Genomic DNA, 21022 nt, shown 5'->3' on the forward strand with positions numbered 1-21022 from the left:
CGCTGACACTTCTTGACTGTTGATACTGAGTTTTTGTTCTTGTTATTCTGACTGCTGTATTATTATTATTGTTGTTGTTGTTGTTGTTGTTATTAGTAGTAGTAGTAGTAGAAGAAGACGACTATTTGGATGTTTTAAGTGTTGTTTATTGATTTTAATTGTTTTATGTACATTGTGAACTGCTTTGTATTTATAAAGTTATAAATGAAAAGCAGTGTACAGTTTTAAAAATAAAACAAGTAATAAAACAAATGTCATTTGCGAACTGATAGGATTTTTTTTACTTCAAGTGTTAATGGCAAAACTAGTCATTGCAGTAGTAATTACTAGTAATAGTAACTGAGAACTGGGTGCATGACAAAGCAATTAGTCAGCTGAAATAATTTCTTTGTATTTGTATGAAGGATGCTTTGGTTATTTTCTCTCTCTCTCACTCACACACACAAACACACACACACACGCATGTATACACATTGGTGTAATGGGTGAGTACATTTATATTTTCTTTTTGAAATTATTCAGAGTTGTTGTTGATGTCATTTTATTTTAAAAAAGCACGAAGAGAGCTGCTTTGCCACAGTATCAACACTTGCTTAGTAATCACATCTTGCTGTTGATGTTGTGAATTAACCCTGGAATCGTCCCTTTGTGAGATGTTCAGCTGTCTTCAAAATCATCTAGCAGAAATAAGGAGCATATTTTGCCTTAACTGAAGAGACTAACCATGCACAAAGATGATTCCCTAATGTTTCCATGGAATGCAGATAAATATTTGTCTTTGTTTTTTTTTACCTTTTTATTGTATAGGAACAGACATTAAAAGTGATGGATTCAACATAAACACCTGCAGGGAGATGATCAGCCTCTTAGATGTATCCTTCAAATGTCACTCTTCTCTACTGGATTTCCCTTGTGAACCTTTTGACTAGATAAGGCAAGATTTAACGTGTCTCATTTTCCTGGCACATCTGTCTTCACTTGCTTTAGGCATAAGGCACAGCTTAGAATAGCAAGGATATTAACTCCTTATTTCCAGTTGCTTTGTTCACTACTGTATTGTGTACATGTTCTGCTTGGATGTATGAGAGTGTCATCAATCCTTGCCTGAATTTAGCAGTGGCTACCTGTGCTATTATATCCAACCTGGATGTAGTTGTAGTCAGATCAGACCACAGATTGCTCTCCTTTTATACACAAGGAAGGTATACTCTGAGATATGCAAAAACTGTGGGGAGGGGATGCAGTGTTAAACTGGTCCCTCCTATCAACATGGCTCAGCAAATATTGAGGGAATGAAAGATGGAGGGACTGCCAGTCTTCAAAGGATGTCCTTTTCTCATAGGAGAGTAATTAACTATGCAAATGGTTTAACATGCTAGAATGAATTTATTACAGATATGTAGCTGGGTGGCTGGCAGAAAGCCACAGACAGGGCTAGTAGAGAAGACAGGCTGTAATCTACCAGGATGAGCCCTGCTGCTTCAGCAAATCTGAGAATGTTTGCATAGAGGGGAAAAATGCTAGAATTGAACTCAGGTGTGCTCCTAGGTTCTTCAAATCTCAGCTCAATGGTGCACTTACCAAGAAGCTTTTGGCATCTCAGTCTCCACTTCAACCTGAAGGTTCAAGTCCTCTGCTTAATTTTTTTTTTTACTTATCTGCTGCTAACTATGGCCTGTTCTACACATGCAGTGGAAGAGGAGGCAGAGAATGAAGGTAGCAGAATGCATTATATCCACTTTAGATTGCAGATGGAAAAACGGTATTTCAGAATGCTTCTGTACATTAACAAAACAACTCCACCAAAATCCCTGAAGTAGAAAACTGGCACAGTAGGGAGGGGCAGCCTCTGCAGTGCAAGGTTTCTGATCCAAGGGAAAAGTTCAGGTTCAAGTTAGCAGAACAAGGTGAGGCAAAGTAGTGCAAGGTCTAAGGCAAGTGTATCCTTTAAATGTCAGTCTTCTTTAATGGCTCTCCAGATGTTGCTGAACTACAACTCTCATAAGCACCAACAAGCCTGGCCAATAGCCAGGGATTGTGGGAGTTGTAGTTCAACAACATAAGGAGGGCCAAAGGTTTTCCTACACTTGGGTTAGGTTCTGAAGAAGTGAGATGAGGCAAGAGTTCAGGATTCAATGGCACCATGGACAGTTCCCTGCAGGGCTCAGGCTGGAAAGGCCATAAGAACAGAGCTTGAATGTTGTTGCCTCATTAACGCTCAAAAAATATATAAATGGACTGCCTTCAAGTTGATTCTGACTTATGGCGACCCTATGAATAGGATTTTCATGGTAAGCTGTATTCAGAGGGGGTTTACCATTGCCTTCCTCTGAGGCTGAGAGGCAGTGACAGGCCCAAGGTCAGCCAGTGAGCTTCATGGCTGTGTGGGGATTCGAACCCTGGTCTCCCAGGTCGTAGTCCGACACCTTAACCACTACACCACACTGGCTCTCTCATTAACACTCAAACCGAGCCTTAAATAGGAGCTGCAGCTCTAGCTGAGTACCTTGCTCTGCCTTTAATGAGAGGAGCCTCCTCATTTAAAGGGCCCAACCTGCTTTTAAAGTTGTCACTTTGATGGAGTGGAAGAGACTGTGATTCTACTAGAGCGAGTTTTCGGAGTAAGAGGTGGGCATTGCAACTAGGGCTGTGCATGGACCCCCCAACCCAATTTGTGGCTTCAATTTGTAAATACAGACATGGTCCAGTTCGGTTCAGACATATGTGTACCCATCCCAACCTGATCTGGATCCCAATCCAGATATTACAAATATCCAGAAATCCCATGAACAAAAACAGACATAACTTTCTGGTTTATTTACATAGGGACGTGAACTTTGGGGACATGGTAGCCTCTATGGAGGGGAGTAACACTGCTGGGTAGTTCCAGGGGATTTCATGCTAGCCACCTTTAAAGTTTGCTTTTTCCCTAAAAGATATTTAAAAAACGTTGAGTGCACAGTCATGCCAATTCTCATGTTCCTGTGTTTGTCCCATTCCTTCTTTCAATATTTTTTGGGGGGAAAATCCCCTGAGAATTTAAAAAAAGGTTTGTGATACTTGGCATGGGGGGGTAGCATCAGGCAGGCACAGGTGGGCAGCACCATGAAGATAATATATGCAAGTAGGGACATGACATTCGGGGACATGGTAGATTCTAAAGGGGATTTACCATGCCAAGTATCAGAAGGGAGCTGCAGGAGTTTTCATGCTAGCCACATATAAAATTTAAATATGTTTTAAAATTAAAATAAGTATAAAGTAACAGTTTTGTTTTTTCACGTAGGGATTTTAAATTTGGGGACATGGTTGCCCCCACAGAGGGGATTAACTCTTCCAAATATCAGGTGGGTAGCTCCAGGGGTTTTCATGCTAGCCACCTTTAAAGTTTCATTTTTTCAAAAAAGATTATTTAAAAAGACTGAGTGCTGCTTCAAACATGCCAATTCTCAGGCTAAGAAATAGCCACAAGATTTAGCTGGCTGGATAATAATAAAACTGTGTATCCTCCTAGGCTATATCTCACAAGCTGGCTGCTTCCTGTGGTTTGTGGTTAGCAATTGAAGTAGTAGTAGTAGTAGTAGTAGTAGTAGTAGTAGTAGTAGTAGTAGTAGTGAGCAATGGGAAGATAATAAGATTTGTGGGTTGGTCTGGATAATGTCTTTTATTTGAGTCACCTTCAAGCTATAATTCGTTAATTCAGCATCAGTAGGGCTGAAGTTTGCAGTAGATAATATATATTAAAAAATAAATAAATATGTATTATTCCATTTAAAAGACAGGTAGAGGTGAAATAAATAATATTTATTGTATGTGCTGCTGCTTAAGAGAAAATAAAGAAGTATAATGGAGTAAGGGTGTGGCTGCTAGACTCATGCAAAATTCAGATTTTTTCAAATAAATATTTTAATACAACCCCCTAAAGAATTAAGCTGAGATTAATTCAGAAAAAAAATAACCTGTCCTTCTGAATGCCCGGCACAATGTGTGGGTGCATTTTTGTTATAGCACACTTATTTTCAGTGAAGATGCCCTGCTGAATGCCCAGGACAATATGTAGATGAGTTGTTCTTCATTATTATGGCATACTTGATTATGCTAAAGAATTTCAGAAAAAGAAATGAAATGTTGCTGCTGACTTCAGCATAACAAAGTGTAAAAAAACACTCCACAATACAAGTGTGGCTTCTTAGCACTGAAATAAAACAAAAATACTAGTCTGTTTGGAAAATAAAATATTGAAAAAGTCTGAAAATGGCTGCTACTAGTCAAAATAAACTGTGACATTCGAGATAATGTAAATGTGAAGCAAACACAATTATATGTGTGGCTGGCTGTGTTGCTTCCTAGAAAAAAAATTAAACTGCAAGCCCCCCTTCCACCCAAGCCTTTTCTGTGCTGCATTTGGGAGCTGTCAATAATGCAGCGTCTCTCCTCCCCCCTGCTATTAACCTCTCAGTGTTCTTGTGTGTGTGGATTGGAATACTGCAGCCGACAGCCAGCCAAACACACAGATGACAACACATGTGCTCTAGTTACTTTTTTGAAACTCTGAATAAGCTGTATTTGTAAACAAACCCGCTCTCTGCCCTGTACAATGTAGTGACTGACTGAGCCCACCCTGTAATGTCACAAATAGCTGCCAAAGCAGCCCTGTTTGGTTCGTTCTTCAGGCTTCGTCCAAACACGGAACACAGCCGTAATTACCAGAAAAGTACTGGCACAATGGACTCCTCTTGTGCCAGGGCTTCCAGATTAGTATAGACATCTGGCTGTGGCTCTGAAGGCAATTCTCTCTTCTACTCTGAATCCCCGGTTCTGTCCTCTGAAGATGGGGAGTCTAGGACTGGGATCATGACAGGGGTCATGGTGTCCCAAATGTGCTATTTTTTGTTTTGGCAGGGGATTTTCTCATTCAGAAATGGTAACCTTCACCTGCAAACTCAAGTGTACTGTTGTGCGCCTCCCCCAATCTCCAAGCGGTGAGATTTCAGGGGTCCCTATGCTCATCCAGGGTTTGGTTTCCTTTGGGGAAGAAGGTCAGCGGAGTCTGCGGTGTCTTTATGAAATATGGTTTATTTATTTACACACATTCCAACCTGAGCTCAAGAATGGAGGGGTTCAAGGCATCAGCAGTCCAATATCCAGCTTTTCCATCTGGGTGCAGGGGCATCCTATAGCCATGATGCAGAGGGATAGCCACTCTGCGTGCCTGCAGCCCCAGCCATTCTCTAGAACACACTCTAAAAAAACAAGCACAAAACTCTCCTCTGCTCCAGGAGGGGGGGGAATGCTCTCCTGAAGAGTTTCAATAACAAAAGGATCTTCTTGGCCCATTTCACCAGTTTCCGGGACAACTAAATAGGCCCATTAACTACCTGGCCACTCTTATTATCAAAACAAAGGACTCACTGGCAGCAGAGCCAGTTCCTCATTCCAAAGTACAGGATTCCAAATGGGTCTGGAAAGGTGACCCATAGAAATCATCCATTCCAAACCTCCATGCTCATAACACTGTGCACTACGGATTCTATTACCTCATTCTGATTTCTATGAAGACCAGGCCTCAATCTCCTTTTTTGTCACCCCCCCCCCAGTCCCTTCTCACTCCTTACATTCTGCTCACATGTATCTAATCTTCCCCTTCATCTTTTTCTCTGGCTCTCAGTCCATGCTGCTGTGCACATCTCTCACTATCTGTTTGTCTAGCCATGACCTCTCCACTCTCAAATCTCTCTCCAACTTCCTTTCATGTGGAAGACAATTGTTTGTAAGACGGTTGAAAGTGGTAAGATGGGAAGCATTATTGCCTTTGGTTTGCAAACATCTTTCTTTGTTGCTCATGGTCATCTCTGAACCACGAGAATCCATTTCTAGATCCAATAACAGAGTGACTGTACACACCAAAGGCAACAAATGGTTCTTTTCATATCACCTTGGAAATAATGATCTTCTGCTTCCAGAAGCAAACAAAGCCCTTCCTGAGACACTCTGGCCTCACTTCACCTGACCTTCACCTAGCATATCGCTATGTGGGTAGGAAAAAGGAGCAGCCACCTCCTCTCTAAACAGAGACTAATAACGATTAGCTTTATGGCTGCATTGTAAGGATGAGCACAAGGGCTGCAAAGTTCTTTTCACAATTAAAGAACTGTAGAGCTCAAGAAATATTTCCTTGGAGAAACGGAACATCCCTATCACTTACCGCTGCTGCTGCTGCTTCTGGCTTCCCTTTGCTCATTGTGAAGTGAAGCAGCACTGTGGACCCAGTAACATGGCTGTGAGGGCCGTTTTTTGCTCCAGCAATGACTCTAACAGGCTATGGGTCATTTGCTGCCTTTATATGATGTCAGAACTGGACACAACGTCTCGCTTATTATCGTAGTCACTTTGCATTCAGCAGAATTTATTTCAGCAAAAAGGAAAGGGGGGGAATAATCTGCTTGGAAGAGAACCATTCTCTGCCTCTTCTGTCTAGCCACCATATAAATAAGGTCAGTAACTTTGGATGCAATCCAGCTCTGTTGTCATGATTGGGGTCTGGATTGCACCCACATAGCCTGATCCTATGCACATTTACTTAGAATTAAACATGCATAGGATAATGCGGAACTGACATTTTTACAAGTGTCACATAATGTTCATTTTGTACATCAGTGTGGCAGCACCTATGCTCTGGAACTCCCTGCCTGTTCATATTAGGCAGAAGCCTTCGCTATAGTGTTTTCAACACCTGCTAAAACCCTTTTTGTTTAGGCAAGTCTACCCAGATGTATAATTATGACATGTATTTTAACATGTAATTTTATTTTATTATGTAAATTTTTGAAACTGCCAATTTTATATTTTGAAAAGGTATAGGCCAACTTGTTCTTAACATCTTTTTTTTCAACATTTCTAATGTATAAAAATACAACCATTTAGAGGTTTTGATGATTAAGTGGTATCTATATCCTGTGAAATAAATAAGTCTGACTTCTTCAGTGTGGTCTTACTCACAGGTAATCATATATTCAGGTGCATATAATCATAGCCTAATTTGATGTGCCTTTCAGTAATAGATGCCCCAGTAAATGTTCTGGGAGCACGTTATTGTGGCATTGTTAAAGTTAAGAAGATGTAAAACTCAACTACGCCTGGATGGGCTAACACTGGGAATTGCTCATAAGTCATTGCAAACTTTCTAAAGGAACAATGGGACAGAAATATAATAAATGGGATTTGGGCTGCCTGAAGCGTGTGTAGGGTTTTAAACAAAAGTATTTCCCAAAAGAACTTAAAGCAGATGGCTGCTTGCTTTATTCCAAAGGGTAAGCATGCTATATGTATCCTTACGAAAGTATAATAAATCACTCTGCAGAAAAGAGTCTGGGAATCTTCAGCACGCCCTTATCTAATCAAACTGAAAACAGCAGGTGTGTCTCCCCTGGGTGTGTTGAAAGTGTAGATTTATGCATCGGGTAAAGTGGCGCAGAGTACATTTTTAATGAGTCATTCATTTTTATCCAGGCTGGAAGCCCTTACTCATTAAGAGAGGGAAAAAAGAGTTATTTGTAACAATGAATTAACCTTAACCCTCTCCAGAACCATGGAACTGGTACCTTGGATCTTGTAGAATTCAAGATACTTTGGATGAAGATTCAGAAATATCTGGTAAAATAACCTTTTTCTAAATGCAACTTTCTCTTTGATAAATAAAAAATGGATGAGAAATTAAGATGCGAATGCCAGAAATATGTCTTTGTGTAGCTATGGAATGTGCATGCAAAGGTTCCAATGTAGGGCTTAGTTTGAAGTTGTCTTGTATCCCACAGACAGCTGCCCATAGTTTTAAGCACCTCCTCCCTGCTTCAACTTTGTTGTCAACAGCAATATTCATTTGCTTTCCATCCTGCCAGAACTTAAAAGGAGAGAGAAAACCACCCAGTCAATGTCTAATGATGTATATTAGAGTCATTCTCATTATACCTGAAAATGCCTTTGAACCAGATTACCTGAGAGTTACCTTCCTCCTATATATACCTACCCAGACCTTCACATCATCTTCAGAGGCCCTTTTATGTGTGCTCTTACCAAGTGAGGTATGATGGATGGCTTTTGAGGAAATGGCCTTTTCAGTGGTGGCACTTAAGTTATTGAATGCTCTCCCTGGAGAGAATTGCCTGGTGCCTTCTTTGTTGTCTCTGGAGGTTATCTAGTCCAACCTCTTACTGATGCAGGTAACCCACTGCTACAACATCCCTGATAGGTGGCCCTACAGCCTCTGCTTCAAAAAGCTTAGAAACTAGGGTTGCCAGGTTCTGGGCCTGAGACTGTATCTTTAGGAGAGGAGAAAGTCAGCCAAGTGCAGGTGTTCTTGCAACATTGTAAAGGGAAAAACCACAAGGTGGAATTCTCCTTCCCCCCTGCACAACTCTTAAAGATACAGAAGACCTCTTGGTTGCCAGGCCCAGCCTCCAAGAGGTCTTCTGGATCTTTAAAGGTTGTGCAGGGGGAAGGGGGAATTCTACCTTGTGGTTTTTCCCATTACAGTGTTGCAAGAACACCTGCACTTGGCTGACTTTCTCTTCTCCTAAAGATACAGGATCAGTCTCAGGCCCTGAACCTGGCAACCCTATTAGAAACATGTCCAGTTCATACTGTTGTGCTTTCTACGGGTCAAGTGAGATGCTTGTAAGGGCCAAATTAGAAGACTGGATCTCCTAATGTCTTTTTCAGATCTTAAGAGCTGTGGGAGTAGGGAGGAACTGGCTGTGCCACTAAGGGATGGTTTTTCCACACTTGCCTCTGACACCATTTTCACAGTTGAAATAATCCTGTCCCCTTGCTAGGGGATAGACAGCTATAATATGGATACTTCGGGGGAGGGTGGATAATACCTGCAGCTTGAGATGTGGGTGAGTTATAGTCAGGGAAATATTGCAGGGGGAAAGGGTCAATCCCTCCTTCCCCAGCACAGTGGCTCTGACCCAATTTGTCCCTGTAGTTGATTTTAAGCTTTGAAAAAAGACATTGGGAGATCTTATCATGGATCTCCTCTGTTCCATCTTGTCAGGCCTTCAGTTTACATTTTTCAAGGACTGACTTGACTTTTCATAGTTGAGGCTACCAACTTCAGATTAGGACGGAGGGTACACTAATCACTTCAAAAACAGCGAGAATGATTTTTCTGGCCATGTTTTGAAGCAACTCTGCCCTTAGCTGGGCATGCTTCCCTTCCCCATTGCTGACTTCAGATCTTTCAGGACCGCCCGCAGCAAAGTGTTGGGTCAAACACTGTCTCTGCCTGAGCCTGCAGCAAAGCGTTTCCATTGGCCATACCTGGAGGGGCAATGGGTTTATCTACCAATCAGTTGTGAAAACTGTCTGAAGCTGATTTTATAAAAAAACAACAACACACACTCAAGCTGATCCAACTAGGGTTATAGAGTAAAAAGGGGCAGAATCTGACTAGCGCCATGTGCCCCATTTTCAGGAGATACAGGTGGAGACACAGTGGAACTAGCACAACGGTAAGTGTGTCTCAATCTTAAGACAGGCAAAAGGAAGTATTACTTCACACAGTGCATAGTTGAGGAGTGAGAAGATCTAGTGATGGCCACCAATTTGGCCACTATTGGCTATAAGCATAGGCATCCGCAGGAATTTTTCTAGGGTGGGAGGCAAAGTAAAACACTGGAAGTGGGGAGCAGGCTAGTTTTCCTCACAAGAAGTGAGAATAATAGTTTCTGTACACTTTGCCTCATATCTGAGGTTTGACAAATGGTAGAAACTTAGGACAGTATACAACTAACTCGTTCTGTCAGCAGAAGGACTTACACTTGTGCAATAGAACTTCCCCCTTCTCCCCCCCCAGACTTCCAAAATCTGTTATGGGGATTCCTCTAACCTTTCAGAGCAGATTTGGGGAGGGAGTGGAGGGAAAAGCGGGGGAGGCAGTTGTGTTACACAAGCGTGAATCTTTGCACTGATGGGAATGAGTTAGCTGGATGCCACCATTAATCTTTTCCTTAAAATGAAACCTGGGCATCTGGGCATTATGGTTCATCCAAGGGGGAGCACTTGCCCCTCTTGCCCACCCCTGGATGCCCTCAGCTACTCAACATGATGCCCATTTCCTACCTTCATTGTCAGGGCACATGCCTCCGAATATAACTTGCTGGGTAGTGCTGCTGCCTTTAGGTTTTGTCTGCAGGCTTCCTTTCCAACAGCATCTGATTGGCCACTGTGAGAACAGGATGCTGGACTCGATGGGCCTTTGGCCTCTTCTCATGTTCTTAATATTTTAAGGGAGAGGGGAATGCTGCACAACTTTCCTCTGCCAGTTTGACATCTGCCACATGCATGACAATGACACCAAAACTATGTTAATTATATGCAACTATATTTCTTAATAGGTCCCCAGTGCTCAACATTTTGATTACTTTTACAGTAGAGGATGAATGTGTGAAAGAACAAACATGGCAGAACTTCCCACTGAGTTATAGGCCAGAATAGCTTCTAATTACACAGCTAGAGCTGGATAAGAAGCCATTTGGCACCATGAACTGTCTGTTGTTCCTTTAAAGTATTAATCTCAATAGTTTTATATTCCAGCCTTGCCAGAGGAAGGGGGTTATTTCTCAAGGGCCTGTTTGCCATGTGGGTGGGCAAGCTGCCAGCCCTGTGGGAACCATTTCCCAGGGCACACAGCTTGCCATTAGTTAAATGATTTCCCCCCCTCCTTCAGTCATTAAGAGAGAACAGGCTCCGTTGCCAGGCACAAGCAGCAGTGAATATCCTGGCCAAACAGATAGGTCTTCTAAAATTAGCCTAAAATGACAAGACATCAGCTTTTCCTTTTTCTTTGGCCTAGGACATCTATAAGAAAGTGGATACTGACTACTCTGGGGCCATAGATGCACATGAAATGAGAAACGCTCTCAAGGAAGCAGGTAAGAATCCTGTGTTTCGGGATGGGGGAGAAATTCAGGTTTGTCTGCATTTAATGAGAAACTGCCTGATTCGTACTTCTTGAATGAATATATTTGTCCAAGTTTTGCAATGCAGTTCTCCAAACAAACAATGTATACTGCATATATTGGGGGGAAGTGTGCATAAAAATGCGACCATGTTGGGAACTGGGAAGACAATGGATCCTTCAGATCCATGCCTTCCCCTAATCCATGGGGATCTGCAGAACTGGCACTGTTGAAGATGCCAGATAATATTCATTCTGCACTTGGAAGAAATCAGTCTTTCAGTGTAACAGCTCCTAGACTTTGGGACACTCTGCCTATTGACATCAGGCAGGCATCTTCGTTGTACTGTCTTCTGTACTGCTTAAAACATTTAGGCAAGCCTATGCAGACATGTAGCAGTTGAGATTAAAAAAGAGATGTCTTTTTAGCTTAGTGTTAGTTTTAATTACCTTTTGCATGTTTTTGAATATCTGTTTTTAACTGTCTTTTATTGATCTTGTTGCGTGCCACCCCAGTCTTCTAGCTGTGAGATTTCCAGGGGTCCCTGCGCTCGCCCAGGGTTTGGTTTCCTTGGGAAGAAGGTCAGCAGAGACTGTGGTGTCTTTATGAAATATGGTTTGTTTATTTACACACATTCCAACCTGAGCTTAGGATGGAGGGGTTCAAGGCATCAGCAGTCCAATATCCAGCTTTTCCATCAGGTCACAGGAGCCACCCCAAAGCCATGGTGCTAAAGCCAGTCTCTCTGCCTGCCTCCATTTCCCAGCCTTTCTCAGACACATCTCACTACACAAGCCTCTCCTCGGCCCCAGGAGGGGGGGGGGAGGCTCTCCTGAAGAGTTTCAATGACAAAAGGATCTCCCTGACCCATTCACCAGTAGATGGGCACCTGATAGACCCATTAACCCACCTGGCCACTCTATTAGATTAACAAAAGAAACTCATCTGACCAGCAGAGTCGGTTTCTCACCCCCAGGCACAGGATTCCAAATCAGAGGCTGGAAGGGGACTCAGAGAAATTATCCATCACAACTCCAAACCCATAACAATATTTTAATGTTTTCCCCCTGTAAACCACTTAGAGCTTTTATTACAATCAAATAGTATATGTATTATGTTAAATAAAATAAATAAATAAAATAATCCATCCGAGTCACACCTCAAACCCCACCCTGGCAATACCCTAACCAGGGAGGATTTGGAGTTCTGATGTTGGTAGAGCAAGGGCTGCGGAAGTTTCTGCAGCGGTGAGAAGGGGGCATCCATTGTCAGATCACCCTCTCCAAGGTCATCTCTCTCTCTGTGCCCTTGGAGAGGGAGATCTGATGCTTCCTATGGCTCCTGGGGCACCCTCCCAGAGACCATAGGTTTGTAGGGCCTATAGTGAGCCCAGTGTGTCTACTCATGCACAGTAGCACAGTGGCAAATTCAGAACTGCAGGGTCCCATCATGATAGTCACAGCCATGCCCCCTTTTTTGCTGTGTGGTTGAGAAAGAGATCCTTGTTAATGCCTTCTTCCACAACAACAGACATCCCTAGGAGCCAATTAGCATGCAAGGGGAGAGTGTTACCTACTGAGAAGAGTCTTCTCTGTGGCTGACTCACCTCCTTTCACTCTAATTGGTTCCAATCAGCAGGAAAGGACAAGGAAGCATGTTAGAAGACTCTGCTTAGTGTCTAACACACTCCCCTTTCATGCTGATTAGCTTGTAGGATGCCGGAGATATAGGGACCCTGTTGGGACCCTTCTCCCAAAAACATAAGGGGTCTAAGACCCCCCTGAGACCCCAGACCACTACATCTCTGCTCATGCATGCCATATGCATTGGTTCCACTTTCCCTCCCTCTACACCCTCTGTGAACTCACTGAGGATAATATTTTATGCATCTGATGAAGTGGACTGTAGTCTATGAAAGCTTATGCCACAATGCATCTATTAATCTTTAAGGTGTCACAAGGCTCTTTGTTATTTCTGTAGAGGGAGCAAGCATCTGGCCTTTCTGGAGAAAAAAAGAGGTTATAATTGCCGTATGAGGAAATGCTGACTTTCTAGCAAATGTGTTCCTTCATTCGGGCCTGTAAATTGTGGCTGCAGCCAGTGCTTTAAAAATTAAGCTTTAAAAATGGATAAAAAGTATATATTGTATATGAAACTGACTCCCTGCAATGAATTCTGTTTGGCTGGAGCCCCAGGAGTGCATTAAAGCTGCACTAATTAGGTGCTTCTCTTCCAAATAAAGGACAAGGAAACTCATGTAAAATGGCATTAAAATTTGTCACTTTAGAAGATATTATTAGGGAGTGTTAGGTCTGTTAACCACTTCAGAACCATGGAGGCTGTGCACATGACATTTTATTCTAGAATCTATGGAGACTGAGTATTCGTTTTTTCTACATAGTCCACACACAATCTAAATCTATTGCATATTTTTATCACTGAAAAGTGCTTCTTGAGAAACTGGTTTTATTCCAAAAATACAAGCGCATTGCAGATTGATTCTGCATTAACCTGCAGTGTGTCTATTTGAAAACAGATGAGAACAGATGCTGATGGTCTCTGCAATGGGGGGAGGTATTCACACTTGCCCAATGAAGTTGTGGGTGGGCATATACCAAGATCACAACCACCACTTCCTTCTTCATTCACCTGGTGCATGTGCAGGGAGGAAAAGGTGTGGATAACCTAATCAAGAAGAGGGTTTTCAAATGCATATCAAGTAAGCACATCTACCCTTGTGGGTGGCAGGATCTAGAATCAATCTAGGTTGGAAGCAGCATGTTGAGAAACACTACATTTTTGTGCTCCAAACGGGTTAATGTGTACGCAACCAGAGACTGGGAAGGAGAACCTAATGGAGACCAACAAATCTGCCCAGTTGAATCGCCAGTAATCTTTTATCCCTGTCTTTCTGCAGCTGTAAACTGTACAAAACAGACAGAAATAAACAGAGTGGTAGGGATTACCGCACATTACTGATTCTCAGCTTTCCTTCCTTCATAGGCTTTACTCTTAACAACAAAGTCCAACATAGCATAGCTCTGCACTATGCGTGCAGCAAGTTGACCATCGACTTTGATGGCTTCATAGCCTGTATGATTCGCCTAGAGGTTCTCTTCAGTAAGTTTTCCTGATGCCAAAATGTTATTATTCTTATCATCATCATCAACATCTGGAGTGTCTCTCCTATTTCCCAGGCTTTTGGTTAAGAAGTAAAAGATTTATCCCTATTTTTAACCTGTGTACAAAGAACTGTGTGTCAGAGAAAGAGGAACCATTGCAAAATGTCTCTAATTTGCAAAATTAGATAAGTAGCCAAAGCTTGTCAGCATCTACAGAGATGCAGGAGACAAATTATTTTTTCAAAAGGCCAAAACCAAACCAATACCAGCTGCCAAATGGACTGTTTTGCAATCTCTAGTGGAGGACAAGAGTATGACTGCCATCTTCCTATGCATGAAATAGTGCAAATGCCCAAATATGCCAGTGTAGAGTCTTTCTAGAGAAGGAGGATTGCAGAGGAATGAACAATGGCCACAGGATGAAACACCCCTTTTCCCCATCTAGTGTATCTGTTTCAGGGAAACCACATTTCCAACCTCATTTTTTGTGTAAGATTGTGCAGATACTCCTGGTGTTAATGGAACCAGCAACGTGGCTGTGAGAATTCATAGGCATCTGTCAGATACTGTCTGTGACATCCCCAGTGACTAGCAACACAATCCTTCCAACCTTGATGCCTACACTGTTCTGCAATTTTATAAGAATTTTAAATGCTTTAAAAAAAAAACACCCAGTCTTTAGAAGCTGGGCACCTTTACCACTATAGTTGGGAGTAGTCAAGTAGTCATTTAACCCTTTTAAGTGATGAACATCTTAGGAAGATGTCTCATACCACGTTAGACCATTGGTCCATCTAAATCAGTATTGTACTCTACACTGACCGGGAGTGGCTCTCTAACTTTTCCAATGATATATTTTCACACACATATCGCCCTCTGTAAGAAGGGAAGTGCTTTGTGTGCAGAATGGGAACACAGGAAGCTGCCTTATACCAAGCCAGACTGTTGGTCCGTCTAGCTCTACCCTGTCTGGGAGCAGCTCTCCAGGATCTCAGGCAGAGATTGACCCAGAGAACACAGGAAGCTGCCTTATACCAAACCAGACTGTTGGTCAGTCTAGCTCTACCCTGTCTGGCACAGAGCTTGGAAAAGTTACTTTTTTTGAACTACAACTCCCATCAGCCCAATCCAGTGGCAATGCTGGCTGGGACTGATGGGAGTTGTAGTTCAAAAAAAGTAACTTTTCCAAGCTCTGCTGGCAGCAGCTCTCCAGGATTTCAGGCAGGGATTGACCCAGAGAAGCAGATACTCTACCACTGAGCTATAACCCTTCCCCAACAGAAAAACTTACAGCACCCGGTATTACTGAGTGGTCTCCCATCCAAGTACTAACCAGGCCCAACCATGCTTAACTTCCAAGATCAGACAGGATCAGGTGCTTTTAGGGTGGAATGTCTGTAGACATCCAGAATGTTTTCCCTCATAGGCAAAAATATATAATGGCTAATGTGTTATCAACACCCTCCTAAAACTATGCTCAGAAGTCACCAAATTTGGAGAAGAAGCCACATGCTAGAAATTATCCTCCACATCATCCTCACATTTTGTGCTTCTCACATACCAAACACTACTGCTTAAATATAACACCTGCTCTTCTTTTGCCACTCAGAAATGTTTCAGATGCTAGACAAGGATAAACGAGGAGTTGTCCAGCTCTCTCTGGCAGAGGTAATGATGATTAAACTACCCTATGGCTACCTTATGGCAGACTAGTGGTAATAACATGCCAGCATAAAACAGGGATGTGCTAGAATTCCACCCAATTTGTGTATGATATCGAATTTTCAATTGATTTGCTTATTCGTTATTGTTGAGGATCAGATTTTTATATAGTGATTTTCTGCAGCTATTTTTTGAAATGGATTGTGTTTTTTAAGTGTCTAAAATATTGATATTAATATGAATATTTTTATCAGTATTTCCCTCAATTTATTGATATTTCCTTTAAAATACTGATATTAACATCAATATTTTTTCCGAGGAGAGAACAAAGTGAATCGGTAAAAGCAGAGACTTGTGGACAAAGAATGAACTTGAAATGATACCAGCCTGTTAGGTGGACGGAATGCTTTATAACCGGCACCAGCCAATGGATTGCATCCACAGCATAAAATGACCACTACTTTAAAATCATAGCAATATATGATTATTCCTAGCAATACTGATGCAGCTAGAAGATTAGTTAAGGCCACAGTTTGGCATGTCAAGAGGAGAGCACTTTTCACATGTTATAATGCACTGATTAGAATATAGTTGGATATATGAGGTAGACTCATGGGTAGTCTCTGGCCCAAGCAGATATGAGGAACAAGGTGGCAATAAAGAGCCAAGTTCTATCCCATTCTTTCAGTAGCATCAGTACTGGTGTGTCTGTTAATGTAAACCACTTTGTTTCAATGCAAACTGCTTCATGCTACTAGTGGAATGAAGGTGTGCTCCCAGGGCCAGTCAGCAGATTGGCAGTGGTAGGGAACCTTCATCAGGACTTGCTCCAATAGTGTGAAGTGTTTTGCACTTAAACCACTTGCTAAAACAGAGCTTTCTCCCTTGGTTTTAGCAAGTGGTTTCAATGCAAACTGCTTTGGGCTAATGGAGCAAGACTCCTTCAAGATGCCCTCCCAGTGTCAGTCAGCTGACTGGTGCTACTTCCAAGGCGGCTACTGTAAGCACCCATCAGCTGATCGGTGGTTACAGTGATGCCCTTTGAACTTTGACAGGTCAGGTGATTGACATTTGAGTGGTTTCACCCACCAGTCAAAGTTGGCCTGTGACAGCCAGATTAGGTTCCCCACCCCTGATCTATCTGTTAGCTCTGGGGTGGGGAACATTTTTTTCTGTTGAGGACTGCATTCCATTGGGGATAATTTGTCAGAGGCTGCATGCTAGTGGTGGTCAGGGCCAAAGGCAGCAATGGATGGAGCTACTATCCTTCCCCCCCTCTTTTTACCAATCCTTTTTCCTTTTTTCTGCCTCTCTGTCTCTGTCTCTACCCAATGGGCTTCTGGGGGAGGGACATTCTTGCCAGATGTCTGAACTGATTGCTTGCAGAGGCTTTCCCCCCTCCTCCTTCCATTGCCTCATCTGTTTGCATGCTGTCCCCCATCCTGCCTCCAGTCTCACCACCTTCATATGAAATTCGGTCAAGGGGTCACACAAAATTAGGCCAAGGTTGTCCATACCTGCGCTAGTTGAAGAAGCCAGATCCTGTTGGCAAGGAAGAATAGGTGAGTGATGGTAGCAGCTACAATGGTGGCAACATTATTGTAAAGTCTGTTTTTATGATGTTTTAAAGTGTTTTTAGTGCTTTTGTTTGCCACCCTGGGCTCCTGCTGGGAAGAAGGGCGGGATATAAAATCAAACAATAAACAAATAAATAAACATTAATGAGAGCCTGGAATGGGGCTGTCTGGCTGTAGAAGCTGACAAAGACTATTAGTGGAGTCCTTTGCACATGCAGAAGCAAGTTCACAAGTTTCAGCATGAACCAGCTCTTGCTTCTGAGTAAGGATTGGGCTCTGAGTTCAGAGCAAACCCCCCGACAAAACTACTGTTATGAAATTCATGAGGAAAACTAGGTTATATATGGATAATAATACTTTTTATCACATATAGAGTGAGATATTTTTCTTTCATGATAACTCTGTATTTTCATTCTTGGCTTTCAAAGGGAATGAGGCAAAACAATAGAAGATTGCACAGTAGGGAGCAGTTTTTCCCCAGACTGAGGCGACCTGCCAAGTCTTAGCAATGATCTAGATTTTTTCCCCCTTAGTTTGGCTAGTCTTCGTCTCTTAAAAGTATACAAAAGATGTCAGAGCCTGCTCCAGTCAAAGGAAAGGAACCTTGCTGTGAAACTATAATGAAAGTCACATCCATCAGAGATGTTAGGAGCATTCAGTTTTATTTAATGGCACATGGAAAGCAGAGTCTGACATACCTTTTCTTCTGTCAGCCAGCAAATATTGCAGCATATTTCAATGTAACATGTATCCTGTCCAGCCTCTGATCTAGCAGGATTATTATCGCTAGAAGGTGATGTTTGCCTTCAAGTTAGAGGGCAAAACTCCAACAACTGGGGATGAGTGCCCCTGCCCCAAAATGACAGATTCATAACTAATCGAGGGGGGGGCGAGCCACACTGTCACAGGAAATGCTTTGCAGCCCAGAAACCTTTGTGCCTGCCAACATATTTTTGACCCTCATTGCCACACACCGACAGTTCATGCTAGTTGTTTTGGGCCCTCAGGGCCACCACAGTCCAATTCATGCTAGTTTGAATTCTCATTGCCACCATCACTCAGTTCAGGCAGTGTACTGGGGGTGGGGTACAGGAGGTTGATTTTGGCCAGAAAATGTACAGGGTGGCGTTGGGTGATCCTGTGCATATGCAATGCATCTCGTGTGGCAGGACATCACAGGATGGTGATCATGCACTTCCCAGCTCAAAGTCAGCCCTCTACTACTACCACCCCAGCTCCAGTGAGCAGCATGAATCTTGGGTGAATTGCAGGGGGGATCTAAACTACACTGGCAGGAGGCTGCATCACAATGGTCTGTAGCTGTTACCAGTTGTTTACCGGGCCCAATTCAAGGTGTTGGTATTAACCTTTAAAGCCCTATACAGTTTCGGCCCAGTTTATCTAAAGGAGCGCCTCCAGCATCACCAAACATGCCGCCGGACGAGATCAGCCACTCAAGACCTTCTCGCGGTCCCACCAGTTAAAACAGCTAGGCTGGTGCGGACCAGAGAGAGGGCTTTTTTGATTGTGGCTCCCACCCTCTGGAATTCGTTGCCCTATGATCTTCGCCATGCCCCCTCCCTGCCAAGTTTTCGTCAAGCCTTAAAGACCTGGCTATTCAGGCAGGCCTACAAGATCCCGGGAGTAGATTAATTTTATCTTGCTACAGCTGTGGATGGTTTTAGATTAATTTTAGATTGAAGCTTGGTTACCATGTTGTATTTTATATGTAGTATTTTATTCTAAATTGTACGTCGCCTAGAGTGGCCGCTGACCTGGCCAGATAGGCGACTCAGAAATAAAATTTTATTATTATTATTATTAGCTACCAATGAGGCCTCTTGCATCCCTCCCTCTATGGACTCAGCAGCTCAGATTATCATAGGAACATTGGAAGTTGCCATGTACCAAGTTGGCCGGATCCCTCTAACTCAGCCTTATCTATATTGACTGACAGCATCTCTCCATGGTTTTAGACCCAGGTATTTAGTTCTGCCTGGAGATGCTAGGAAATGAACCTGGGGCCTTCTGCATGCAAAGCATCTGTTTCAGTGGAGGCTGCTTTATTAAAGTGAATGGGGCACTGCCTCACCAACCTCAGTTTGCCCTTAGGTAGCCTCCACCTATCTGCCTTTTTATTTATACAAAGTATTGGGGGCAATGCTGGCTGTCAGCTTCCTTGTCCTTAAACTCAGTGTTGCCATTGTGGAACTCAAAAGGGAGGAGGATGGAGACAAAACCTAGAATTAGTTGGATCTGCCTGTTATTGGCTCTGGCTTCACCTATCCCTGGCCTCCCTGCTTTCTGCCCTAGCAGTCTCAATGGGCTGCTCTGCTCTGCCAGTGAGCAATAACCCTTCCACAGGTTCAGCTGGATGTCCAACATGGTTTTCTCCCAAATCCAGGCTACTGACCCTTGTTTGCAGTCTCCAAGATTCCATGAAGAAGAAGAAGCAGCTCTACCAGGAACCATGGACCATAGAAAACATTGCAATGGCATGGGTAGTAGTTAGCACTGTGAAGCTTTGAATAGATGCCCTAAGTAAGAAATTCTAACACTTTTGTTCTCTCTTTCTTCCCTAGTGGCTGTGTTGCACATTGGTTTAAGGCTGCATTTTGGAATTCATTGAGAGCTCCACAGCTAATTTTTCTGCCAAGGAGCTTCTGCAAAAGTATTTATACAGCTGAAAGATATGGAGAAGGAAATCAATTTCTGTGTCTAGCAATACTTTTTAATGTAAAAGGATCACTCAGAAAATAAACAAGCATATATACGGAAACGAAGAATTGCTATTGTTAGATCCAAACCCAACACGCAAGCTGTCCTGTTACCCCAGCTTACTTATTACACCCCGGGAGAGTGCGGAGCTGAGTAATAAATGAACCCACTATCAGAGATCAAACAACACAAAACAAAGCCTTTGCAAAGGGGACCCAATACTTACAAGCCAAAGCAGGTGAGCATGGGAACCGCGTTTATTGATAGATGGGGGTTTATATAGGCTTACCCCGAAGTTTACAGTATCATGTTCACGTCATAAAACATAAAGAAACAATTGCTAACTGCCATAGCTTTAGGACATATGTGAGAAACAAAAGGGGTACAGGAGAAGAACAAAGTGGAAACATTGCACTGTCAACTTGTCTACATATTTCACATGTCCTTGAGATAAGCACTATGCAGGAACGGACAAAGGCGTATGGGAAGAGGAGGTTCAGTTGCAACCGGGCGCCCTCTAACTCAAACACAGACATGGTATCATTATGTCTTGCATATCAAAAGGGAGGGATACAACTCGAGAGCTATGAGGGACAATAAAGCAGTCTTTAAACACAGACATTTCTGTGTGAAACATTTTGACAGCAATAAGCAAAGCCATAAGCATATATACGATATGAAATGCATAGTAGGGGAGTCTCCAGCGTAATCCGGCTTTTATTATATGAGCCACTGGAACGTCGGTAAGGGTCAGGTCACAAGGAAATAAATCTACGTTTTATACCGAAAGTCAGATAAATGCCACTTTGGTTCTATTTCTCATGAAGCCTAAGCTGGTTTAGGTAAGACCAGTGAATTATAGTTTTATTAACACTGGGGTTTCAATTTAAACACAACAATCCCCCCTTTCAGCCCTGAGAGACTAGCTAGTCTCTCAGGTAGCTGTATCACCTTGCTTGGGTTGCCAAATCGGCCTTAAAGC

At 42.7% G+C, this 21022-nt stretch overlaps 1 protein-coding gene and 1 pseudogene across 1 annotated transcript in view; one reads left to right on the forward strand and one right to left on the reverse strand.

The window, feature by feature from the left end:
- Nucleotides 1-20093, forward strand: part of CAPN8 (calpain 8) — a 64909-nt gene extending 44816 nt beyond the window's left edge. Inside the window, exons 17-22 of the mRNA XM_061625085.1 lie at nucleotides 808-872; nucleotides 7585-7653; nucleotides 10856-10934; nucleotides 13965-14081; nucleotides 15693-15751; nucleotides 19905-20093. Of these exons, the coding sequence (XP_061481069.1) occupies nucleotides 808-872; nucleotides 7585-7653; nucleotides 10856-10934; nucleotides 13965-14081; nucleotides 15693-15751; nucleotides 19905-19928 (413 nt within the window). The 3' untranslated portion in view covers nucleotides 19929-20093. The remainder of the gene's footprint in view (nucleotides 1-807; nucleotides 873-7584; nucleotides 7654-10855; nucleotides 10935-13964; nucleotides 14082-15692; nucleotides 15752-19904) is intronic.
- LOC133384669 (5S ribosomal RNA) lies at nucleotides 15368-15486 on the reverse strand (annotated as a pseudogene).
- Nucleotides 20094-21022: the final 929 nt, after the last annotated feature.

The sequence above is a fragment of the Rhineura floridana genome, chromosome 4 (genome assembly GCF_030035675.1).
Source record: "Rhineura floridana isolate rRhiFlo1 chromosome 4, rRhiFlo1.hap2, whole genome shotgun sequence".
Classification (NCBI taxonomy): domain Eukaryota; kingdom Metazoa; phylum Chordata; class Lepidosauria; order Squamata; family Rhineuridae; genus Rhineura; species Rhineura floridana.